Source organism: Leopardus geoffroyi, chromosome B2, assembly GCF_018350155.1.
Source record: "Leopardus geoffroyi isolate Oge1 chromosome B2, O.geoffroyi_Oge1_pat1.0, whole genome shotgun sequence".
NCBI classification, from domain to species: Eukaryota; Metazoa; Chordata; class Mammalia; order Carnivora; family Felidae; genus Leopardus; species Leopardus geoffroyi.
Genome location: NC_059332.1, coordinates 71,132,361 through 71,159,552, shown reverse-complemented (window position 1 = coordinate 71,159,552; position 27,192 = coordinate 71,132,361). Strand labels below are relative to the sequence as shown.

General features: G+C 35.5%; 1 protein-coding gene and 1 pseudogene across 4 annotated transcripts in view; both read left to right on the top strand.

Annotated features, from left to right (window-relative positions):
• The window catches only part of LOC123608633 (pleckstrin homology domain interacting protein), a 139,247-nt gene that overhangs the window by 72,539 nt on the left and 39,516 nt on the right, over nt 1-27,192 (top strand). For 3 of the 4 annotated variants that reach the window (XM_045498837.1, XM_045498836.1, XM_045498839.1), the window contains 7 exons: nt 9-234; nt 3,733-3,870; nt 4,539-4,722; nt 9,639-9,756; nt 20,558-20,698; nt 23,377-23,453; nt 25,985-26,216. In XM_045498837.1, the coding sequence (XP_045354793.1) occupies nt 9-234; nt 3,733-3,870; nt 4,539-4,722; nt 9,639-9,756; nt 20,558-20,698; nt 23,377-23,453; nt 25,985-26,216 (1,116 nt within the window). The remainder of the gene's footprint in view (nt 1-8; nt 235-3,732; nt 3,871-4,538; nt 4,723-9,638; nt 9,757-20,557; nt 20,699-23,376; nt 23,454-25,984; nt 26,217-27,192) is intronic. The other variant, XM_045498838.1, reaches the window with a different exon arrangement.
• On the top strand, nt 18,574-19,573 carry LOC123608635 (annotated as a pseudogene).

The window sequence follows — 27,192 nt, the reverse complement described above, 5'->3', positions numbered from 1 at the left end:
TTTTACAGATAGCAGATCAGATGTTCTTTCATAGTGATTATCGGCCCCTTATTCGTGATGCCAACAACTTTGTATTAGATGAACAGACTCAGCAAGCACCTCACCTCATGCCTCCTCCTTTTTTGGTTGATGTTGATGGTAACCCTCATCCATCAAGATATCAGAGATTAGTTCCTGGTCGTGAAAATTGTAGGGAGGAGCAACTCATCCCTCAAATGGGAGTAACTTCCTCAGGTAAATGCTCATTTTCATAGACTGCCAAATTTTCCTTTTCTACTGATGTCCTGTAAAACTGCTAATTGGGTAAAATTTTGTTACTATTTTGAACAAATGAGAAGTAAAGTGATTTTTAAAAATTTCTCTTAAGTCTTTTGAATAATGCTTAAGTATGTACTACAAGATAACTAAGGAACATTGGAGAGCAATAATCTTGGTCATTTATTTATTTATTCAACAGCATATATTGAGAATCTTCTCTGTAACACCTCTAAACTGGTTTGCAGTAGTGAATTAAACAGACACAATCCTTGTTCTCCTGGAGTAAAATTCATAAACACAGTTGTAAACAAATAGTTAAAACTTGTGATACATGTTCTTGAAGGGAATAATAGTATGAGGTGAAAGATTAAGACTAGACAGCCCGTTCATATCAAAGATTATTTTAAGAAGTGATCAACTTTTAACAATTTTAAGTAAGTTAGGGACAAAAGTGTTGAGAGCTTATTAGTGAAGTAATGGAGAGTAAAAGTAAAATTAGTTGAAGAATTGAAAGGAAGTTGAAATGGAAACAAGGTCTGCAGACCTTTCCTTTTGACAAAAAATGTGGGAATAATTAATGAAGTGAAAGTAATGGAGAGACCCTATAAAGAAGATTAAACCAGTTTTCTAATATATGAATCTGTTATATTTTAGATTAGAAAAATGCTTATGAAAATATTTTAAGTTCTGAACGCTAGCATAATGGACAAAAGTTCTAAGTAGATGTAGAGGACACATATGGGATGTAATATATACTGAGTAACTTTGAAATAATGGATTTAGATTCTATTAAGGCTGCATCAAAAAACCCATCTCACTGTATTACAGAGAGCGCATCTCTTATTTTCCATTAAGGATTGGGCATGAAATTGCAATGAAGGTGAACATATTGGATAGGAAGGGCTACTCTTTAAAGTAGATATGCCCACTAAGGATGGAAGGTGAGGAGAAACATTAGAAGAATAGTCCCTGCTGCTACTTGCAGTGAGTAGTACGATCCAGCAGGCATGAATGTCTGAAATATGTGAAACTAAAATGTCTCATACATGGACATAGCACAAACTGAAAGAATCTAAGAACCAGTAGTATTTGAGAAATCTAGGCAAGTATTCAAATTAGAGAAGTCTCAATTATTAAAGAAGTCTTGATCATGGGACTGAAATTAAGATAAATGTCTTCAGTCTCTTGGAGGGGAACTGGCAAGAATCAAATCTTGCCCAGGTCTCAAAACAGGTACCTAGGCTGGGATTTCAGGCACAGAGAAATATTAAAATATCAGTGCAACATGATTATCATGGTTATCACTTTTTTCTTCCATTTATATATATATATATAAATGGCATATATATATATGGCATCCTTATTCTAAAAGTTGAGAAAATGAAAATTTAGTAACATGTCTTATTTAAGTTAAGTATATGGAACCACCGGGACTTTAAATCCAGCTCTAACTTTTAGTTCATTCTTTCTTCCATACTAAGCTGCCCTTACAGTAAAAGAGTGTTCCTGTTCTTGACAGTAAGTTAGACACCAGTTATTAGTACAGGACCACAGAGAACCCATAGCAATAATTATGGCTTCAACGTGAGTCATAGGATTAAGTGTTCTAGGTCACAAAATTCAAGGTAAACTTAATTTTTTTCCCATTATTTTAGACAATCTAGTGTAATATAGGACAGAAGGAAAATATTTTTTAGCATCATTTGTAACTATATTTTTATTTGTAAATCTAAATCTGCAATAAAATTTATTGTGGAAATCCCTTAGAATTAGGTAAAAATAGATGGCTGTTATAATAAGTTGGCTTCAGTGCAGTTTATATTTACACTGTTAAATTTGTATTTGAGCAGTGCACTTTTTAAATATGCTGCTTCAGTTATAACTTGAGCTATCAGATTAGTCACTGATGTTCAGACATGAGACACTACCCAGCAGCCTAACAGGAAAGGAACATCCACAGGCATTTTAGCTTTTACCTCTACTTTTACCACTTTGTAGCTCTGTGACTTTGGGCAAGTTCATTTTATCCCATTGAATTTTACTTCTCGTAAAATGAAATAACATTATGTGCTTATTAATACATGTAATTTTCCCTTTCCTTATACCTTCCTTACTACTAATTCTTCATTTCAGAATGTCCTTTGTATCTTCTGTTCCCAGCCCACTCTAGAAATCCATCTCTTATATACCCACACACCCAATACTAATTGCTCCTTTTTTCTCATGGCAATGTTTTCATGTATCTCAATACACATTTTTTATCTATTCAGCAGGATTGAACATTCTTATATCCCTATTTAAAATTAGAATATTAAGGTAAATAAAGCAATCCATGCTTTTGAGGAACTATCTAGTGGGCTTCCTTTTTATATTGGGCTTGAGGAAATGAAAGAGGATAGCAGCTAAGTTTTTCAGGGGTAGTCTGGAAAGATTTCACAGAGGAAGTATCATAGAGTTGCCATTTCAGTTGGTGCTTGAAGGATAAGTTAGTGTTTTTCAGATTTATACTTGAACTGGGAGTATTGTGGTTAAAATCTCCAAAGCATAAAGGTGTTTATCCTGTTAGGAGAGTAGAAGAGTCAAGTAGTCCCATATGACGGATACAGGTGAAAGTTGATGCTGGAAAATTATGGTGGGTTAAAACACACCAAGTTCCTACCTACCTGAGGCTTTGTTCCAATTCTTACTTTCTGTCTGGAGTGTTCATTTCCTTGCTCTTCACCTGGACAACTAATTCTTTTTCTTCAAGTCTTAGCTCAAATGCTGCCTTCTCAAAGAGGGCTTCTTTGACTTTTCTGACTCACCATAAGTAGTTCCCATCTCTCTTCCCCATTTTCTTTTTCTCATTATCATCTTTAACATTTTTCAGTCTGCATTTTTTATATGGATTTATTGTTCCAACTTTTCCATTAGGATGTTAGCTGCTTAAAGTCAAGGACCTTGAATTCTACTCACCACTGCATCCTCACTTCTTTGGTATAGTTCCAAACACATAATAGACACTCAAGGATTTGGTGAATAAATGAAGCAGTAAAGTTTTTTTGAGAAAGTTGGGTAATGAGATTTGCCTTTTTTAAAAGAAACTGGTCTAAGATGAAATCCTACTTTTGCCATTTACCAGATATGTGACTTTGAGTAATTATTTTGGTTTTCTCATCTGTAAGTGGAGTTAATAATACGTATCTTACTGAATTATTGTGAGGATTATATGAGTGCCTGAATCATGGTAAACAGTAAGTTATCCATGTCACTGTTATTTGTAGCAAATTAGGTTTGCGTTGTCATGTTCCTGGTGTGTGTGTGTGTGTGTGCGCGCGCGTGCGCATTTTACTGCCATTATTTCAAATTAATCATTTTAGGTCTCTTGCTCAAGTAAAATTTATGTTTAATTCAGGACTCAAAGTGAACTCAATTAGTAAAATGGTTTGACTAGTGGACTAAAGTGTCCTTAGCATTTTATGTGGTATTAAATAGGACTGAATCAAGTTTTAAGTCAGCAAGCAAACCAGGAGATCAGCCCACTGGACAGCATGATTCAAAGACTACAACAGGAGCAAGACCTGAGACGTTCTAGTGAAGCAGGTATCAGTAATACCAGCCGTTTAAATAGAGGTAAGCAGTGATTGCTTTAAGTAAAATATTTTAAAAATTGTAATAGTTTAAACAGTAAAGAGGCGATGAAACAAATTCATGGCACATCCATAAAATGAAATATTTGGCTGCCAGAATGATCGTGTTTTTAAAAACACATAATAGCTAAGAAAATCCTCATAACATAAGGTTTCAAACTGTAGATAATGAGTCTTTAAATAGACATATTCTTAAAATTTCCCATAGTAAACATGTAGAACCTAGAAAAACTTAAAAAATAAATGTATTCAATAATGTATGAAATACACGCCACATTCTCAAATATCTCGTCACCCTACTATAACATATTATTTTTAAGAGAAAAGTTAAAGGAGATTTATGAACCATAAATATTTTGGGTTTATCTGTTTTTGCTTCTTACATAGGTTTCCCAGAGTACAAAGCGTATTTTAAAAATTAATGATTTTACATGTTTACAGTCAGTTAGTAGTTATGATTCATTAGCTTATTTAATTAACTGAATAACTGTGTTTTGTTTTCATTAAACTTTTGCCTGTGGTCTGGTTCCTGATTTGGTAGTTTGTTTGCCTTAATATGAAGTTTCATGTGGAAGATAGTATAGATTTTGTTTTTTCTGTTACAAGCTTATGTTTCTAACTAGAACTTACTATATTAATTTTTTCACTTAGGCTCTGTAAGTTCTACCTCAGAGGTTCATTCACCACCAAATGTAGGACTAAGACGTAGTGGACAAATTGAAGGTGTACGGCAGATGCACAGCAATGCACCAAGAAGTGAAATAGCCACAGAGCGGGATCTGGTAGCTTGGAGTCGAAGGGTTGTGGTACCTGAGCTATCAGCCGGTGTAGCCAGGTAAGGGGGGTTGTGAAGTTTATGTACCGCAGTTGTTTATGTTCATTTTGAATTATAGCCTTTAAAGTACCTTTTCAAATTTCTAATTTATTTTAAATTTATCTGAAGAGCTAGTGTTTTAAACTAGCCATGACTCTGAAGGAAAGTTAAGTTTCACTTATGTCCTTTTCTAGAATGATTCATGCAAATGATTCATGTGAAAGATGTGGGGGGGGGGGGGTTAAGGTGAGCAGCATATTTAAATCTTAGTTTATCTTGTTTAACTATATTTTAAAACATATATTTCATGAAGTTATAATTTTTTATGGATTTTGCTCTGCACACCATATATAGGTAATTATAGTGAAATTATAATGAAATAATTATAGTGGAATTATGAATATAGTGAAATGCGTGGTATTTCTTGGTAATACATTATATAATCATTTTTTATATGTCAAAATGGTTCCTTAATGATTATTTTTTATATTTGGATGTATACATATATAAATTTTGATTTGATATAATTCTGTTCTGAAGGTCCATGTTATGAAAGAACTTTATATCCAGTTGCTTTTGATTTCTTTTGATTTACTAATGCATTATTCATGAATGTGGTCCATATGAACCCAGCTAGTACTAACTTAAAGTTGACCCTGGAACAACATGGGAGTTGGGATGCTGACCCCTGTATGACTAAATTTGCATATAACTTTTGACTACCCAGAAACTCAACTAATAACACAAACAGTTAGCTAACACATGTTTTGTGTATTGTATGTATTATGTATGGTATTCTTATAATGAAGTAAGCTAGGGAAAAGAAAATGTTATTAAGAAAATCAAAAGGAAGAGAAAATGCACTTATACTACTTTTACTGTAAAAAATCCACATGTGGAGTACCTGGTGACTCAGTTGGTTGAGCATCTGACTTCAGCCTAAGTTGTGATCTTGCTGTTCCCAACTTCGAGCCCATGCCGGGCTCTGTGCTGACAGTTCAGAACCTGGAGCCTGTTTCAGATTCTTTGTCTCCCTCTTTGTTTGTCCCTTCCCCACTCATGCTCTGTCTCTTTCTCTCAAAAACAAATAAACATTAAAAAAAAATTTGTTTAATCTTCTAAAAACAAAAATCCATGCATAAGCGGACTTGAACTCAAAAGATAGTAATGATACAATTTAAAAACACTTTTAAGGGTGCCTGGGTGGCTCAGTCGGTTAAGCGTCCGATTCTTGATTTTGGCTCAGATCATGATCTTGCAGTTCCTGAGGTTGAGCCCTGCATTGTATCAGGCTCTGCACTGGCAGCATGGGGCCTGCTTGGGATTCTCTGTCCCTCCCTTTTCTCTCTGCCTCTCCCCTTCTCGTGCACAGTCTTTTTCTGTCTGTCAAATAAATAAACTTCAGTAATAAATAAAGAGATAAATAAAATTAAAAACCCTTTTAACCTGAATGTTTATATAGATTATGCTTCTTGATTGGACAATACTTGAAATTTGTGTCAGGATTTAAGATTAATTACAGAAATAAAGTATAAATTTGAACAACAACGTTACTTGATGACAAGTCTACCCAGATGTTAATAAAAAATTAACTCTCATGGTGTGCGTGCGTGTGTGTGTGTGTGTGTGTGTGTGTATATATATATATATATATATATATGTTTTTTTTTTTAATGTTTATTTATTTTTGAGATAGAGACAGAGCATGAACGGGGGAGGGTCAGAGAGAGAGGGAAACGCAGAATCCAAAGCAGGCTCCAGGCTCTGAGCTGTCAGCACAGAGCCTGACGCGGGGCTCGAACTCACAGACCATGAGATCGTGACCTGAACTGAAGTCAGACGCTCAACCAACTGAGCCACCCAGGCGCCCCTCATGGTATATTTTTAGTTGGATTTTTGTCCACCTTTTAATTCTAATGTTAAGGTTTGAAGGGGGTATAAGTAACACGCATCTTTTTAACAATAGTTCTATAGTAACTGAAAACAAAAAAGAATGGGATATGAAATCCGAATGTTACTCTTTATTATTGCTACAACTGTGGAGGGTGAGGGTTTTATCTGCATGAAAGTGTGTTCCTAGTCCTGAACCCTAAACACCAGTAGCACTGGATCACAGTATTTCACCCCATGTGAGGCAAGCAGGTTTGATTCTTTAAAATGCAGAACAGAATGTATACATTGCAAATAAGAGCATAAGATTGGGAAGAAACCAGAGGAGTGGGGAAGATTTATTTCTCTTCATATGTTGTCTTTTTATCCTTTTTACATTGTGCTTAACCATTGAGCTGATGGTCAAGCAAGGCTGTGACCAATGACTTCCTGGAGTTTTTCCCCCAATACTTAGTACTCTCACTTTGAGAATTTTCCCGGGATATTCCCCCCTGGTAGGTAGTTTACAGTTTGCCCCTAGAAGGCTCTTAAGTGGGTTAGACCTATTACGTTAATTAAAATTAAATGCAAATGCACTGATTGGATTCTAACAGAGTATTGTCTATAGTATATAAAGAACTCTCAAAACTCAGCAGTGAATAAAACAGTCCAGTCAGAAAATGGGCAGTAGACAAGAACATTTTATCAAAAAGGATATACAAGTGGCAAGTAAGCATATAAAAAGATACTTGACATTAGCCATTAGCAAGATGCAAATTAAAAACACAAGGAAATAATCTCTGTATACCCATCAGAATGGCTAAAATGTGATAATAGCACTGAGTGCTAAGGAGAGTGTGGAGAAACTGGATTATTCATGCATTACAGGTGGGAATGTAAAATATTACAGCCACTCTGGAAAGCACTTTGGCACTTTTTAAAGAAATCTAAATGTGTAACTACCATATTATCCAGTAATTGCATCTTGGGCATTTATCCCAAAGAAATGATAACTTGTGTTCACACAAAAACCTGTACCCAAGTGTATAGCAACTTTATTTGTAATAGCCAAAACCTATAAACAATCCAGATGTCGTTTAGTGAGTGCATGGTTAAACATATTAGCTATATCCACACTGTGGAACACTACTCTGCAATAAAAAGGAATGACTTATTGATAAACAAATTGAATGAATCTTGAAGAAATAGTGCTGAGTGGGAAATCAGTCTCAAAAAGCTACACACTTTATTATTTATGGACTGTTCTTAAAATGACAGAAGTATAGAGGTGGATAACCGATTAGTGGTCCTAGACTTTGTGGAGAGGAGGTGCTGAGAGGGAATACAAAGGTGTGGGCATGATAATTAAAAGTATACCACAAGGGATCTTTGTAGTGATGGAAATGTTCTGTATCTTGACTGGGGTAATGGATACACAAACTTGCACATTGATAAACTGGAATAGAACTAAATATACATACACACATGAGTAGAAGAAAAACTGGGGAATTCTGAATAGTACTAATATATTGTATCAATGTCAACATCCAAGTTGTGATAGCATATTATAGTTTTGCAAAATACTACTATTGGGGAAAACTGGGTAAAGGAGACACGAAATTTCTGTATTATTTCTTAAAACTATATGTGACTCTATGGTTATTCCAATAAATTTAATTTAAAAAGAATAAATAATGGGGCTCCTGGGTGGCTCAGTCGGTTAAACATCTGACTTTGGCTAGGGTCATGACCTCATGGTTTGTGGGTTTGGGCTGTGCTTCAGGCTCTGTGCTGAAAGTGCAGAGCCTTCCTGGGATTCTCTCTTCCTCTCCCCAAACTTGGGCATGTGCTTGCGTGCACGCTTGCTTGCTCGCTCTCTCTCTCAAAATGAATAAACTAAAAAAATAAATAAGAAATCAAGATCAAACAAAAAATTAAATCAAGGCCATTCTTTTTATAAGATTTAACTTTACTCTATTTTCCATTTAGAATTATGACCAGCTGCATTAGAGATTGTTCAGTTAAGTAAAATGACAACATTCATATACTCTAGTAATAAAATATCCACATTATAGAACTATTCCAAGTTTGAATATTAACTCCCTTCCAACTGAAATCTCCAGGGAAAAATTAAAGTTCAAATATTAAATAGCCCTGCAGGTCAAAAACTTTAAAGGTGTAAGGAATTAAAATAAAAAATAAGGGGCGCCTGGGTGGCGCAGTCGGTTGAGCGTCCGACTTCAGCCAGGTCACGATCTCGCGGTCCGTGAGTTCGAGCCCCGCGTCAGGCTCTGGGCTGATGGCTCAGAGCCTGGAGCCTGTTTCCGATTCTGTGTCTCCCTCTCTCTCTGCCCCTCCCCCGTTCATGCTCTGTCTCTCTCTGTCCCAAAAATAAATAAACGTTGAAAAAAAAAAAATTAAAATAAATAAATAAATAAAAAATAAAATTCTCTTGCAATTGTAAGTGAGGTTCCATGAAATTAAAAGTTCACAATTAATGTTCTTCAACTTTTTTTCTGTTGCTCACTTTCAGCTTGATGCCTGGAATGAGTTGAAGTTTTTTCAATAGCTGAAGCTATACCTACTTTTCATTGGAGAGGACATAGTTCTTTCAGGGCATTAGAAGTTATATTAGTTCGCCCTCAAGGTTCTCTTCTAATTCTTTTTTTAAGATTCTAGCTATCCATGGGCACAAGAGATCATCACAGCCCAAATATCATCACAGCCCTACACTGACATAATGTTAAAAAATACAATTTCTAACCCTTGGAGTAGTTACCTTAGGAATAACCATGTTCCCAGGACTGAGTACTTGATTTGCTGGGGACCATAAGCAGAAACAGTAGTATCAGGTTCAAGTAGACCATCTGTCTTTCCAGTATTCCAGTCATTTAATGCCAAATGTCCAGAGCTCATAGCCTATGCATTTAAACTTAGAAATGGTTATCATATCCTCTGCCTGAAAAGAAAACATCAGGGGTAGCATTCCTTCTCTGACACTGAACATACCTTTCAGAAATCATTTATAATAATTCTAGATTAACGTGTGACTTATAATTCTCTTTCAGTAGGCAGGAAGAATGGAGAACTGCAAAGGGAGAAGAAGAAATAAAAACTTACAGGTCAGAAGAGAAAAGAAAACACTTCGCTGTTCCAAAAGAAAATAAAATACCCACTGTTGCAAAGGTAAATAATAATTACTTTGATGTTTAATATTTTGCTTCATAAGTATAATGAATATTTTAAGGCCCTTTGGTAATTAAAAATGTTAACATTTTTAAAAGACTATTTCATTAATGAAATAAAGTTTATATAGTTAATTCTTGATTATCTCTTTGGATGATCAGTTATCACTTTATTTTTTTATTTTACTGCCTTCAAGCATACCTTTTCCCCAAATGCCAATTATTACTTGCCCATTAAATGTAATAAATTGTATTGTAAGTCTAATAAGCAAGATCCTTTTAGTTCTGCCATTGATTGCACACTCTAAAAGTTTTTTAGTTTTGTTTTGTCCTATCCATTTTTTTGTTTTGTACCTGTTCTAGGTAAGTCAGTTATGCTACTATAAATAATAGTTCTTATTATCTCTATTAAAAAAAAATTGTTTCTATGAGTTTGCTTTGTTGGTTTCTCTGTCTTCCTACTCTGGAAAAGCTTTTGGATCGGGTAGGTTTCTCTTTCTTAGTCATGCCCTAATCTGAGAAAGATGTGTACTTACCTTCTTGAATGTCAAAGAATCACAATGACCTATTTTTCCATTCTTTCTCTTTTTCAAACCATCTTCGCTTAGAAGGTTCAGAGCCTTAGAGTGCAAAATGGAAGTAAACTATGGTGCTTCTTTTCTCTTAGAAGTCACCATCTAAGCAGTGATCTAAACAAAAAATAACTGATTTCTTTACCCTGCTTTGTCCTCTTTCCTCTTTCTATTTGAGTTCCTTAAAACTATTGTATATTAGTCTTGCTTACAAGAACTCTCTTTTTTTTTTTTATTTTGTGACTCTTCTTTTTAAAGGACTCAGGTGGTCCTTTGCTATTGTATATTTTCCTTTATTTAGGGGTATCATACTCTGGGATCAGTAGGACCTCACAAAGGTTCATGTTAGTGTAATCTGAGGTAATCTTTTGTTTTCTGGGGGTCTTTTTGGTTGGTTGGTTGTTGGTGGTTTTCGTGGTGGCTAAACAGCACACCCTTTTCTGGATCCTTTGTTCAGAATCCAAGGATGTGGAGATATAAACTCTTGTAATGATGGTGAGAGTTTGTATGGCTAGCACTTTTTTGGATGAGATATGGTAATATCTATTAAAAGAACATGCTTGCTTTTAATCCAGTCGTACTTGGATTACTTTAAAGAGCGGTTTTTGTGGGGGGCACCTGGGTGGCTTAGTCGATTAAGCGTCCGAGTTCAGCTCAGGTCATTATCATGTTTCGTGAGTTCAGGCCCTACGTCAGGCTCTGTGCTCACAGCTTGGAGACTGGAGCCTGCTTCAAATCTGTGTCTCCCACTCTCTCTGCCCCTCCCCCACTTGTGCTCTGTTGCTCGCTCTCTCAAAAATAAACATTAAAAAAATTTTTTTAAGATGGGGTTTTTTTTTTTTAATAGAAAACTACTGATGTACATGTATGTACGTGTATATGTGTGTCTGTGCGCTCAGATATTTATAGTTTCTCTGATGGGAACAACTAGAATGACTTTAGTGTCCACTGGTGGAAGAGAGGTGAGGTAGGTTGTCATTATGTATCCATGGAATATTATACAGCTTTTTAACAAAATGAGTTAGAACTCTGTTGCCTTAGAGAAATGTTTATGATGTATTTTTAAGTGAAAAAAGAAGTATGATAGTAAGGTTTATGACCTAGTTTTTTGTTTCTCAAATTTTATCAAAATAAGGGTTTGAAAGCATACCTACAGGTGTATAAATTATGAGATGGCCATCTTTCATCTCAGAGTTGCAATGGTTTTTTCTTCTAATAATAAAAGGTACTTAGTATGCAGGTAGGAAGTATAAATTAATACAAGAAACTGGTTAGAAAGCAATAATAATAAAAGGATTTTTAGCAGTAGGTTTCGTTCTAAAAAATTGCTTGGCTTAAATAAATAGAAACTATATTTTGCTCTGATAAAAGCCTTAGTCAGTGGTCCTGGTCCACTGGTCTGTAAATTTTTAAATGAGTTTGAATTGTAGGTGAAAATGTTAGATGAAAGAAGTAGGGTACATTACATTCCTCATGCATTACAATTATGATTTTAGTTGACCACTATTTCCTTTTTATACCCTTTTGAATTTCCCAGAATTCCTAGAAAATTACAAAACCCTTCAATAATCCTTTTAGAGAGAATCCAGGTGGAGTGAATCTTGTGTCCTTGTATGTGAAAATGTCTTTTATTTCACATGGCTATTGCTAGTAACCATTTGGACAAGAGTAGGGCTGAAGTGCAGGGCAGTGTTCTAGTGACAAGAGTGGTTGCGGAGAAGGAACTGGAGAGTGGAGTTGGATGAAGGAACAGGGAATGGTTGAACTCAGATTGCAGTTATGATGAGTCTTTTTTTTTTTTTAAGTCTTTACATTTGCTTTATTTTTATTAATGTTTGTTTATTCAGTTTTTTTTTGTATGAAATTTATTGTCAAATTGGTTTCCATACAACACCCAGTACTCATCCCTCCTCAATGCCCATCACCCACCCTCCCCTCCCTCCCACACCACATCAACCTTCAGTTTATTCTCAGTTTTTAAGAGTCTCTTACAGTTTGGCTCTCGCCCTCTCTAACTTTTTTTTTTCCTTCCCCTCCACCATGCTCTTCTGTTAAGTTTCTCAGGATCCGCATAAGAGTAAAAACATATGGTGTCTTTCTCTGTATGACTTATTTCACTTAGCATAACACTCTCCAGTTCCATCCCCATTGCTGCAAATGGCCAGATTTCATTCTTTCTTATTGCCAAGTAGTATTATTCCATTGTATATATAAACCACAACTTTTTTTATCCATTCATCAGTTGATGGACATTTAGGCTCTTTCCATAATTTGGCTATTGTTGAAAGAGCTGCTATAAACATTGGGGTACAAGTGCTGCTATAAACATAGGGGTACAAGTGCCCCTATGCATCAGCATTCCTGTATCCCTTGGGCAAATTCCTAGCAGTGCTATTGCTGGGTCATAGGGTAGATCTGTTTTTACTTTCTTGAGGAACCTCCACACTGTTTTCCAGAGCGGCTGCACCAGTTTGCATTCCCACCAACAGTGCAAGAGGGTTCCCGTTTCTCCACGTCCTCTCCAGCATCTAAAGTCTCCTGATATTTTCATTTTAGCTACTCTGACTGGCATGAAGTGATTTCTCAGTGTGGTTTTGATTTGTATTTCCCTGATGAGGAGTGACGTTGAGCATCTTTTCATGTGCCTGTTGGCCATCTGGATGTCTTCTAAGAAGTGTCTATTCATGTTCTGGCCATTTCTTCACTGGATTATTTGTTTTTCGGGTGTGGAGTTTGGTGAGTTCTTTATAGATTTTGGATACTAGCCCATTGACCCATATGTCATTTGCAAATATCTTCTCCCATTCTGTCAGTTGCCTTTTACTTTGTTGATTGTTTCCTTGCAGTGCAGAAGCTTTTTATCTTGATGAGGTCCCAATAGTTCATTTTTGCTTTTAATTCCCTTGCCTTTGGAGATGTGTCAAGTAAGAAATTGCTGCGGGAGAGGTCAGAGAGGTTTTTTCCTGCTTTCTCCTCTAGGGTTTTGATGGTTTCCTGTCTCACATTCAGGTCCTTCATCCATTTTGAGTTTATTTTTGTGAATGGTGTAAGAAAGTGGTCTAGTTTCATTCTTCTGCATGTTCTGTCCAGTTCTCCCAGCACCATTTGTTAAAGAGACTGTCTTTTTTCCATTGGATAGTCTTTCCTGCTTTGTCCAAGATTAGTTGGCCATACTTTTGTGGGTCCAATTCTGGAGTCTCTGTTCTATTCCATTGGTCTATGTGTCTGTTTTTGTGCCAATACCACACTGTCTTGATGATGACAGCTTTGTAGCAGAGGCTTAAAGTCTGGGATTGTGTTGCCTCCCACTTTGGTCTTCTTTTTCAATATTACTTTGGCGATTTAGGGCCTTTTGTGTTTCCATACAAATTTTAGGATTGCTTGTTCTAGCTTTGAGAAGAATGCTGATGCAATTTTGATTGGGATTTCATTGAATGTGTAGACAGCTTTGGGTAGTATTAACTTTTTAACAATAATTATTCTTCCAATCCATGAGCATGGAATGTTTTTCCATTTCTTTATATCTTCTTCAATTTCCGTCCTACACTTTCTATAGTTTTCAGCATACAGATCTTTTACATCTTTGATTAGGTTTATTCCTAGGTATTTTATGATTCTTGGTGCAATTGTGAATGGGATCAGTTTCTTTATTTGTCTTTCTGTTGCTTCATTATTGGTGTATAGGAATGCAACTGATTTCTGTACGTTAATTTTGTATCCTGCGACTTTGCTCAATTCATGTATCAGTTTTAGCAGACTTTTGGTGGAGTCTATTGGGTTTTCCATGTATAATATCATGTCATCTGCAAAAAGTGAAAGCTTGACTTCATCTTTCCCAATTTTGATGCCTTTGATTTCTTTTTGTTGTCTGATTGCTAATGCTAGCATTTCCAACACTATGTTAAACAACAGTGGTGAGAGTGGATATCCCTGTAGTGTTCCTGATCTTGGGGAAAACTCTCAGTTTTTCCCCATCGAGGATGATATTAGCTGTGGGCTTTTCATAAATGGCTTTTATGATGTTTAAGTATGTTCCTTCTATCCCGACTTTCTCGACGGTTTTTATTAATAAGAAAGGATGCTGAATTTTGTCAAATGCTTTTTCTGCATTGTTTGACAGGATTATATGGTTCTTATCTTTTCTTTTATTAATGTGATGTATCACATTGATAGATTTGCAAATATCGAACCAGCCCTGCAGCCCAGAATGAATCCCACTTGATCATGGTGAATAATTCTTTTTATATGCTCTTAAATTTGATTTGCATTGAGAATTTTTGCATCCATATTCATCAGGGATATTGGCCTGTAGTTCCCTTTTTTCCTGGGTCTGTGGTTTGGGAATCAAAGTAATGCTGGTTTCATAGAATGAGTCTGGAAGTTTTCCTTCCCTTTCTAATTTTTGGAACAGCTTCAGAAAGATAGGTATTATCTCTGCTTTAAATGTCCGGTAGAATTCTCCAGGGAAGCCATCTGGTCCTGGACTCTTACTTGTTGGGAGATTTTTGATACTGATTCAGTTTCTTTGCTGTTTATGGGTCTATTCAAGTTTTCTATTTCTTCCTGTTTGAGTTTTGGAAGTGTGTGGGTGCTTAGGAATTTGTCCATTACTTCTACAGTGTCCAGTTTGTTGGCATATAATTTTTCATAGTTTTCCCTGATAATTGCTTGTATTTTTGAGTGATTGTAATTATTCTGTTTTCATTCATGGTTTTATGTATTTGGGTCTTCTCCCTTTTCTTTTTGAGAAGCCTGCCTAGAGGTTATCAATTTTGTTTATTTTTTCAAAAAAAACAACTCTTAGTTTCATTGATCTGCTCTACATTTTTTTTAGATTCTATATTCTTTATTTCTGCTCTGATCTTTATTATTTCTCTCTTTCTGCTGGGTTTGGGGTGTCTTTGCTGTTCTGCTTCTATTTCCTTTAGGTGTGCTGTTAGATTTTGTATTTGGGATTTTTCTTGTTTTTTGAGATAGGCCTGGATTGCAATGTATTTTCCTCTCAGGACTGCCTTTGCTGCATCCCAGAGCATTTGGATTGTTGTATTTTCATTTTCATTTGTTTACATATATTTCTTAATTTCTTCTCTAATTGCCTGGTTGACCCATTCATTCTTTAGAAGGGTGTTCTTTAACCTCCATGCCTTTGGGGGTTTTCCAGACTTTTTCCTGTGGTTGATTTCAAGCTTCATAGCATTGTGGTCTGAAAGTGTGCATGGTATGATCTCAATTCTTGTATACTTAAGAAGGGCTGTGTTGTGACCCAGTATGTGATCTATCTTGGAGAATGTTCCATGTGCACTCGAAAAGAAAGTATATTCTGTTGCTTTGGGATGCAGAGTTCTAAATATATCTGTCAAGTCCATCTGTTTGTTTGGGCCCTTGTTTTTTTATTGATCCTGTGTCTAGATGATCTATCCATTGTTGCAAGTGCGGTATTAAAGTCCCCTGCAATTACCACATTCTTATCAATAAGGTTGCTTATGTTTCTGATTGTTTTATATATTTGGGGGCTCCTGTACTTGGCGCATAGACATTTATAATTGTTAGCTCTTCCTGATGGATAGACCCTGTAATTTTATATAATGCCCTTCTTCATCTCTTGTTACAGCCTTTAATTTAAAGTCTTGTTTGTCTGATGTAAGTATGGCTACTCCAGCTTTCCTTTGACTTCCAGTAGCATGATAGATGGTTCTCCATCCCCTCACTTTCAATCTGAAGGTGTCCTCAGGTCTAAAATGAGTCTCTTATAGACAGCAGATAGATGGGTCTTGTTTTTTTATCCATTCTGATACCCTGTGTCTTTTGGTTGGAGCATTTAGTCCATTTACATTCAGTGTTGTTATTGAAAGATACGGGTTTAGAGTCATTGTGATGTCTGTAGGTTTCATGTTTGTAGTGATGTCTCTTGTACTTTGTGGTCCTTGCAACATTTCACTCACAGAATCCCCCTTAGGATCTCTTGTAGGGCTGGTTTGGTGGTGATGAATTCCTTTAGTTTTTGTTTGTTTGAGAAAACCTTTATCTCCCCTTCTATTCTGAATGACAGACTGGCTGGATAAAGGATTCTTTTTTTTTTTTTTAGTTATTTTAAATGTTTATTTATTTTTGAAGGAGCAAGCAAGTGAGCACACAAGTGGGGGAGGGGCAGAGAGAGAGGGAGACACAGAATCCCGAGCAGGCTCTAGGCTCTGAGCTGTCAGCACAGAGCCCAACGCGGAACTTGAACTCACAAGCTGTGAGATCATGACCTGAGCTGCAGTCGGACGCTTAACCGACAGAGCCACCCAGGCACCCCTGGATAAAGGATTCTTGGCTGCATATTTTTTTCTGTTCATCACGTTGAAGATTTCCTGCCATTCCTTTCTGGCCTGCCGAGTTTCAGTAGATAGGTCTGTTACTACCCGTATGTGTCTACCTTTGTATGTTAAGGCCTGTTTATCCCTAGCTGCTTTCAGAATTCTCTCTTTATCCCTGTATTTTGCCAGTTTCACTATGCTATGTTGTGCAGAAGATCGATTCAAGTTATGTCTGAAGGGAGTTCCTCTGTGCCTCTTAGATTTCAATGCCTGTTTCCTTCCCCAGATCAAGGAAGTTCTCAGCTATGATTTGTTCAAGTAGACCTTCAGCCCCTTTCTCTCTCTTCTTCTTCTGGAATTCCGATGATAGGGGTATTGTTCCATTTGATTGCATTACTTAGTTCTCTAACTCATCCCTCATATTCCTGGATTTTTTTAATCTCTCTTTTTCTCAGCTTCCTCTTTTTCCATAATTTTATCTTCTAATTCACCCATTCTCCTCTCTGCCTCTTGAATCTGTGCTATGGCCGCCTCCATTTTATTATGCACCTCATTGATAGCATTTTTTCATTCCTCATGACTATTTTTTAGTCCCTTGATCTGTGTATCAATAGACTCTCTGCTGTCCTCTATGCTTTTTTCAAGCCCAGCGATTAATTTTATGACTATTATTCTAAATTCTTGTTCCGTTATATTGCTTAAATCGGTTTTGATCAATTCATTAGCTGTCGCTACTTCCTGGAGTTTCTTTTGAGGAGAATTCTTCCGTTTCGTCATTTTGGGTAGTCCCTGCAGTAGCTGCAAACTGCGGGGTACTTCCCCTGTGCTGTCCAGAGAAACTTGTGTTGGTGGGCGGGGCCACAGTCAGACCCGATGTCTGTCCCCAGCCCACCACTGGGACCACAGCCCCTCTCCTAGAGGCAGAACTCGCAGTATGATGAGTCTTGAAGTGCACATCTCCTTCACCCATACACCTCAGTAATCTTTTTTAGGAGTACAATACAAGACCTAGATTATTGCTTTTTTCTCTCCTCCTCCTCAGTGCAATATTAGTGCCCCAACATGCTTGTGAAGCCAAAGCATGATAGGTTAAAAAAAAAACCACACTACAGATGGACTTACATGACTTACATAGGGAAACTAATTGGATGCACAGAACAAATAGTTGAAATAGCATATTCTTAGAGAGCTAGGCAAGGATATTGGGAACATGTAACCTTAAGCAGTTTTGGAGAGGATCCCATTAGATACATTGGGATGAAACACATCATTATTGAAACCAAGAACTCAGTGGATGACCTGACTAGAAGAATGTAAGACACTGAAAAATTAGTTAGTAAGCTGGAAAATCAAGTTGAAGAACTCCCCCAGAGTGTATCAACAGGGAATGAAATAATGGGAAGAATGAGGGAAGTATAAAAAGCAAACATACATAGTTATGTAATATGTATGTAGGTATATGTAAAGAGAGAGAGCATGCAAAGTATTAATGAGTCTCTGAAGAAGAGACAATAGAGGGAGGAAAGAGTTGAAAAATAATAAACCAGCATTTTCTTAAAATTAACCTGGCTGGTGTGCCATGCCAAACAGTAGAAACAAGGAGTAAATGATATAGAAATAAAAATTTTAAAACCTCAACTAAGCACGTGATAGATTTGAAAACATGTAAAACAACATTCTGAAAGTTTCCTGACTGAGAATCACCTGAAAATGAACACAAACTCGATTAATGTTACATAACTTCTTATTTTGTGTGAATAGCATGAATTCTTGTGAGCACCTCATGGAAGAGATATGAAGAAATTGTTAAGGAACCAGCACCTACATTAAGAAAATTGGCTCAGGCACCTGGGGTGGCTCAGTTAGTTAAATGTCCAACTTCGGCTCAGGTCATAGTCTCACTGTTCGTGAGTTCAAGCCCTACGTCAGGATCTGTGCTGACAGCTTGTAGTCTAGGCCCACTTTGGATTCTGTGTTTCCCTCTCTTTCTCCCCCTCCGCCACTCACTCACTCTCTCGTGCTCTCCCTCCTCTCTCTCCAAAAGGAAATTGACTGTAACCTCTACACCATAGCATTTGTGCCAGTTTTCGGTTGGACTGGTACATGTTAGAACCAAGTGCTGACGTACATTGATTGGTTCAAGAGATGGAAAATCACCTATAAAGATGACAGTGCCAACGGAACCATGCTACTTGTAGTTCTGGACAGTTTTGACATTCTACCACCAACTCACCCAACTTACATTTGTGCCTGCCCTTCCCTGTTGCCTACAAAATTGGGTAGTATTAGTGCTGTCCCCGTAGGCCCAATGCAGACTGGTGTCCTCAAACCTGGCATGGTGGTCATCTTTGCTTGAATCACTACAGTTGTAGTAAAGTTTGTTGAAGTGTGTGCACCGTGAAGCTCTCTCTGGTGCTCATGTGGGCTTTAGTGTCAAGACCATATTTATAAAAGATGCTTGCCATGGCACTATGGCTGCTGATAGCAAAAATAACCCACCAGTGCAAGCAGCCGGCTTCGCAATGCAGATTATTATCTTTAGTCATCCAGGCCAAATTAGTGCTGGCTGTACACCTGTGCTGAATTGTTACACAGTTCACATTGCTTACAAGTTTGCTGAGCCAAAGGAGAAGATTGATTGGTCTTCTGGGAGGAAACTGAAAGCGGACTCTGAATTCTTGAAATCTGTTGATGCTGCCATAGTTGATATAGTTCCTGGCAGGCCTGTGTGTGTTGAGAGCTTCTCTGACTGTCCTTCTCGGGTCATTTGGTTCTTTGTGACATAAGACAGTTGCTGTGGGTGTAATCAAAGCAGTGGACAAGAAGGCTGCTGGAGTTGGCAAGGTCACCAAGTCCGCCCAGGAAGTTAAATGAATATTATTCCTAATACTGGCCACCTTGTCTTAATTAGTAGTGGAAGAGTAATCTCAGAACTGTTTGCCTCCGATGGCCATTTTAAGTTTAAGAAACTGTTTAACGATAGTAATGCATTGTAAACTCTTGAAAGAACCTTTTGTGGATCATTTGGTGTGTGTTGGGGCGGGGGGTGGCAATTTTAAGGTAATTTAGTTTTTAAATCAGTACTTTTAATGGAAACAACTTGGCCAGAAATCTGTCACAGAATTTTGAGACCCATTAAAACAAAGTTTAATGAGAAGGGGAAAAAAAGCCGGGGCTGGGCGGGGGGCGGGGGGGATTGGTTATAGTCTCAAAGTTATTTTCTGTCACTTTAAAGATTTTCTTATTGTATGATATATATTCATTTATGACATATTGTATGCATAAATCTCATGGCAGTCTGTTTTTAAAAGTAATCTTTATTTTCTTTTTACTTTTATATTCACAAGTAGTCTTTTTTTTTTTTTCAGGTGTGAATTCTTAGGTTTGTTGGGTTTGTCACCATGTTGGATTTTCTCAGTTTTTGATCATTGTTAGTTGTGTTCTCATCTGCTGCGTTCAGTCTGCAGCAAAAGAGAGATAGCCAGCCACCTGGTGTCCTAGCCTCACAGTGGTAGGGTAGTTTTGTGATCACCGTTTTGGTTTCCAGTTTGCCCCTGCCTAATGACATATGTCTCACAGCCCATGGTCCTCTTTCTTATATCTGTTCTATAGGTTTAATGTGGGTATAGGAGAATTGTTAGTCTGCCATTATGAATCTTTTAGTCTGTATCACTTAATCAGAAAAAAACTTTTTCTAAGCTAATTTATCAGTAAATGAATTTTAGCATTTCACAAACCTGTGATTTAACCTAAATATTTAATATTAATGATTTACTATTAAAATACTTGAACTGGAACTATAGTCCACTTATGTGATTATCTTAAATATGAATGTATTTTTTAATAATTAAAAAATATATAACTTCTACAGGAAAAATCATGCTCTTTGATCACATTTTAAATAAATAAAATTTAATTTACTTTTTTCCAGAATCATGCTCATGAGCATTTCCTGGATCTTGGAGAATCCAAACGGCAGCAGACAAATCAACACAATTATCGTACAAGATCTGCATTGGAAGAGACTCCTAGACCTTCAGAAGAGATAGAAAATGGCACTAGTTCTTCAGATGTAAGATCTCAGCACATTCATAAATTTGTTATCAGTTTTACTTGTTTTTTTTAATATGACTTTCATTCTTTGTATTCATTGATGTATTATAGATGTAGCTCAAAGATGATGTTTTCTAGGTCTTACAATGATAATGATAGCTTCCATTTACTGAAGACTTACTATATATGTTCCAGGCATGGCACACATATTCATAATACCAAATCCACAAAACAAATGCGTACAAATGAATTATTCCTATTTTATGTATGAGGTGTCTGAAGTTCAGAGATGTTTAGATTACCTATGTACCTAATTATTAAATGATAGAGCGGGAGTTAAACCCAAGTTCCTTTCTTTACACTAAAGCCAACCTTTTAAATTAATACCATGAAGCTCTAGTCTGTAATTATAATAACTAATTAAGAGACATTTGGCAATTTTGGTTAGCTTTTTAGCTCTGTACTAGTGTATGACTTTCTTAATTTAATCTTTTAAATTTTCCTTATGCATAATTATTTCTATAAATATCATTGTCCCTACTAAATTATATATTCTTTCAACAAAGGCAACCAATTTACGATCATAAATTAATCTTAAGTATTTACAACATTTCCCTTACCCTCTCCACCTTCCCAATCATCCCTCCCCCAGTTAGGTCAAAGACTCTATGATCCTATTGACTACTATATGTTTATGAAGCAATGTTAGACATATACGGGAATTCTCTGAGTATATTCTACTTTGTAGACATGGCAGTAAAACTCAAACTGTGAGAGTATGCTAACCACAGTTGAGAAGTTAATCTCCATTGGCTTCAGGTTCTAGTATGGCCAGGTCGAAATGATAATGTCCAATCTAGTAAAATGACCAAATATACTAATAACTTAATTTTGACACATGACAGTTTAGATATACACATAAAATATATGTGAGCTAGTTATTTGCCTTTATAAAATATTTCCTTATTTTTGAAAGATTTAGTATGATTCTTTTAGTAATATGTTTCTATAAAATATTCTAAATATGATTCAGCTTATTAGAAACATATTTTCACATATATCTGTTACATAGGAAAAGGTTAACTAATCCTTCATTTGTCTTCAAAACTAATTTGCTTATACTTTAACATTCATTCAGAGCAACTGAATAAATTTCTAGAGGAATACATTGAGAACAGAATATTGCGTATGATACAACGCAATATTGTACCATAACGGAAAGAATCCTGGTTTTTTTTTTTAGTTCAAATATTTTGTACTTCTGTGTAGTACTTAATTTTCTACTAAGAATATAGAAGTACATTTCTTTTCTCTCCCTTTAAAGAAGTAATATGTATAGTAATGATGGGAATAATCGGATCATTTGTTTATTTTTTCAGTTATATTGAGCAGAGATTAAATTTACTGTTGGATTTGATCTTTTCATATTTGCTTAGTTCTCAAAACATTGTGGAATAGTTGTATAATACATATTCTTCATTATTAAGACATCAAAAAGAAAAAATTCCTCCCCAAATAGGCTATTTTATTGAATTAGTAAAGGAATACATCCCATTATCATCTTGGAAAATTCTGTGAATATGCCCAGCAAGTGATAATACTGAACCATTCTTGTGGAGAGGAGTCTAAGCTTTGGAGTAGCTTAGTTGCTTATTACTTATGCTGCCTAGGGTAAATTGCTTAACCTTTTTAAACTTTAATTTCTTTAAATAACTGCTCCCTATCACCAGCAGTGTTTTGTCTAGGTCAAATGGGATAATGTATACAACATGCTTTGAATAATTTCTGAAATACTAATAAAAGCTTAATTAACGTGAGCTGTTATTTTTACTGAAGCATAAAGTTTTATTTGAGCAAGGGAGAAATTGTGTAAGATTTTGTGACCCTGAAAAACAATTTTTATAAAGAAAATGGCTTCTCTGGAATATCCTACGTTGAGCAGAGTATATTTACTGAAGAGAAACAGCGTTTGGGTACTTTTTAATCCTCTACTATTTGTATAGAATAATATCAGAGTGTAACAATAAGATATAAATTCCTAATTTAAGCTTCTCATAACATCTGTAGAAAAACCTTAAGTTTTTAAAATGGGCCAAAAAGTAAAATTGATTCCCATTGCTATCTATAGAATTTAACATCCAATCTCAAAGATAAATATTGAGGCTTAAAAAACAATAACAAACAAAATGTTAATCACCTGAGAGATTGCTCTGAATCCATTATTAATAGGTATTATTTTGTTGGCTATGTTTAATAATTTTGTTGGATAAAAATATAAGACCTGTGTTTTATAGCTAATTAAAATCAGGTTTTAATGGTTGTAAATATACTATATGATTGGTACTATTACATATCACTGTATTTCTTTTTTTTAATTATGTAATAAGAACATAGAACAAATGAGATTAAAAAAAGTTTTTGACATTTAAGTTGCTTTAAAATATGCTACTTCCCATTATGTCTGTATCTATATAATCACATATGCATAACCATTTAGCCAGGGATACATAAAGCAAATATTTGTTAGGTATATTTCCTTCGAGCTACCTCCCCCATTTTAGCCTGCATTTTTAAAAAATCGTTAGTTAACATATAGTGTAATAATATCAGGAGTAGAATTGAGCGACTGATACTTTCTATAATCATAGAATGTTAATGTAAAATTACACAATAAAATATATATTAAATATTTCTTAGGAAGGGGAAGTTGTTGCTGTCAGTGGTGGAACGTCTGAAGAGGATGAGAGAGCATGGCACAGTGATGGCAGTTCTAGGTAATTCATCGAATTTTATTTCTACATGTGTAATATAAAATCTTTTTACACTTGAAGGTTCGTTTTTATCAGCAACACATTTCAAATTTTCTTTGGGTTTAAAGTTATTTTTGGTGGCACGTGGGTGGCTTGGTTGGTTAATTGTCCAACTCTTGATATTAACTCAGGTCATGACCTCACTGTTGTAAGATCGAGCCTTACCTGTGTCAGGCTGCAGGCTGAGTATGGAGCCTGCTTAGGATCCTTTCTCTCCCTCTCTCTCTGCCCCCCCCCCCCCAATAAATAAATTAACTTAAAAAAAATAAAGTTGGTTCTTCTTTGGAGGTCTTTTTGTAGTCCAAAAGTTAGGAGATTTTCTTTCTGATATGTTTATCTTAGCAGAAAAAAATTTTGGTCATTGCAACTAAATGTGCAAAATGATGCTTTTAATTTGTCCTCTTAGTTGATCTTTTATCTTCTGAATCCTATTATTTGTAATAGTGAACTACAAATTAGTTTCATTACTGGTTTTGAGAAATACTTAAGCATTGAAGTAATGAGATCTTGTAGAATTCTCTATTTTCATATAGTATAATTTGTTGAATGATAATTATTTCTTCCAGCAATGAGAAGTGAGGATTCCTTTATTTCCTTATAATGGTGATCTACATTGTTATAGGGCTGATCTTTGCTGACCTTATAAGGTCTTAGTACCAAGAAAGTAGCTTTTGATTATATTTAGCTCCTTACATTTATCCCTGTCAGCAGTAGCTCTTAAAATTGCCAAGGAAACGAAGAGGTGGAGGTTATAAGAATTCCTTATATCAGTGTTAGAATCAAGGGCTTTCTTATTCCTACAACATTGACTCCTAGTGATGATATGCATGTACCCGTGGTTGTGTCTGGGAGATTTCTATATTTGAAACAGGACAATAAAAGAAAAACTCACTTTCTTTCGGCTCAGCAGTGGAAAATAGAGTATCTCAAACCATGAGACAGCATAGAAGTTCATATATTGAGAAAGTAGTAGTGGCTTCAGCAGTTAGGGGCAGTTGTAAAGACCACGGGTTCTGCAGTTTGTAGTCAGATCTGTGCTGGCATCAGATTTTCTGTAAGTGCCAAGTGCTCTGGAGAGTAGCAGCTGTGAGTATTTGGCAGGTGCCATTTTTAGTGACCATGGGCTGGAGTTAGTATAAATAAATGCTCATAAGTTGAGGACAACTTATTCTTGGATAGATATTTGCTCTGCAGATGCATTCCCATGCATCCAGTATAGAATCTGAAAATATTTTTTAAACCAAGTTCTTTAATATTGTTTTCAAATTAAAATGAAGTTATGAAATCATACTAGAATGCACCTTAATTATTTGATTCTTATCTGTAATGATTATTCTTAGGGAGATATAGGTAGATGTCTGTTAGGGATATTGGGGACAGGGGTTAGAAGTGGTGGTAGTAGAATAAAACTCCAGACAAATCTGTCCTTTCCATGTTAATCTTTTTAGAGAAGTAAGGTTATACATCATCACTAAATATAGGAAAACTATTGATTTTAACATAGTGTAACTTAGATTTCTTTAAGGCATTTATAGTTTTAAAATTGTAAAAAATCAAGTAGTATTCTCAGGTACTAAAATTAGAACAGAAGATAATATAACTGCATTCTCTATTTTGCACCAACATCAGTTCAATAAAATTTGAGTCTTTTGAAGGTACACTGAAAAGAAATGGCAAACATGCTTAGTTGTGATACATAAAACACTAAGGCATGTAGTTTTCAGAATCGTGGCATTCTTTGAAGCATAAGCTATGTCTAAGGTATATGTAGATGTTGAGTAAAAGTTGCAAGCACAACCTTCCTAATAGGCCAGAACACTTGGGACAAACCCCACCTCACCCCCATTTAATATCCAGCTATCATGAAGGCACCAGTGCTCTACCATCAAAATACCTATGGTGAAGAGTTCCCTGCTCCTCTCAAATAAGTAATCCCTATGCTTCCTCCTCCTTAATGTTGGTATCTCTGTGGCATCCAAGACTATCTGCCGTTGCTAGAATTGCTCCTTATTTTTGTATTCCCCACAATAGTTTGCCCCAGAATGCAGCAGTCTTCAGAAATTAATTTTTTAAGTCTATTTATTTATTTTGAGAGAGGGGGAGAGAGAGAATCCCAAGCACGCTCCCCACCTATAGTGAGGAGCCAACACAGGGCTCAAACTCACAAACTGTGAGATCATGACCTGAGCTGAGATCATGAGTTGAACACTCTTCTGACAGAGCCACCCAGGTGCCCCAGAAATTAATATTTTTGTTAAAATCATAGGAGGCACTTAAATTCATTGTTTCAATTAAAGCTATAGCCTTATTTATCTTAAAGTTTTTGAGATATTTAAGTTAAGCTGACAGAATTTTAAGAAACTGTTTAGAACATGAGTTGAAAGGGAAGTGTTTTTAGTTTATTTGTTACTCTGTCATCGTGATCTCTTTATATTTATAAAATAGTCTTACGGTATATCTTCTGTTTGTATTTTTTAATCCCTTTTGCCTTTTAGTGACTACTCTAGTGATTATTCTGACTGGACAGCAGATGCAGGAATTAATCTGCAGCCACCAAAGAAAATTCCTAAGCATAAAACCAAGAAAGCAGAAAGCAGTTCAGATGAAGAAGAAGAATCTGAAAAACAGAAGCAAAAACAGATTAAAAAGGAAAGGAAAAAAGTAAATGAAGAAAAAGATGGACAAATATCACCAAAGAAAAAGAAACCCAAAGAAAGAAAACAAAAGGTTTTTTTGTTTTTTTTTTAATATAAATTGTTTTCTATGAAAACAAAGCACACTTTTTAAAAGTGCTGCTGATAAACATAAATGCTGTTGAGGTGTACCAGCAAGTAGTATTGGAAAAAACTCAGAAGTATACAGTAGCAAAATATAGTATGCCAAACGTACTTAATTTTCTCAAGTTTTAAATTAGCATGTGTGAGTATTTACTTATAGAATTACCATATTCTCAATGTTGAGCATTTAATCTTATGAGCAGATTTTTTTTGGTAATCTCTTGGGATTTATTCATTTGTGTATATAAAAAAAGTTTAAAAACATATAGTTTTATGAGTCTTTTAATTTCCTTTGTTTTTTGACCATCCTTATTGATTGTTAATTGCTGAAAATAACCAGCAAGCATAGAGCACACATGACTTGGAATAATAATGGCAGAACTTGTCATAGTTGACTACAAGGCAAATATGAATCTAAAATAGGATACTACAGTTGTTAACAAGCTTTCATTAATTTATAGAGAAGATGAGCCATAATTAGATGATCCTTAGGTCAGTAGCAGTATTGACTTGATTACTTCATCTTTAGTCTGGGTAATTTGAGACAAATCAGAACGTAAGAGATAAATGTTATGGAAATAAGAACTGTCAGCTCTTATGAAAATGGAATTCTTTTAAGAAAAATAAGAGCTGTTTAACTTTTGCTCTAAAGTAAATGAAATACAAGGGAGATGTTTTCTATTCCCCAAAAGACTATAAGTAGAAAGTATATTTGGTTAAATAAACACAAGGAAGATTTTTTTTAACCTCTTTCATTTTTAGAATTAAATATAAGTTGTTAATTATAGGATTAAATACTAGGGAGGCTGTCTTTATCTCCAGAGAGCTTTGAAAATTTTAAGAATACTTCTGTTTTTAATGTTTATTTTATCTGTATCATCTGAACTCTTGTTTCAGCTTTATAATTATTTATTAATTTGGATTCC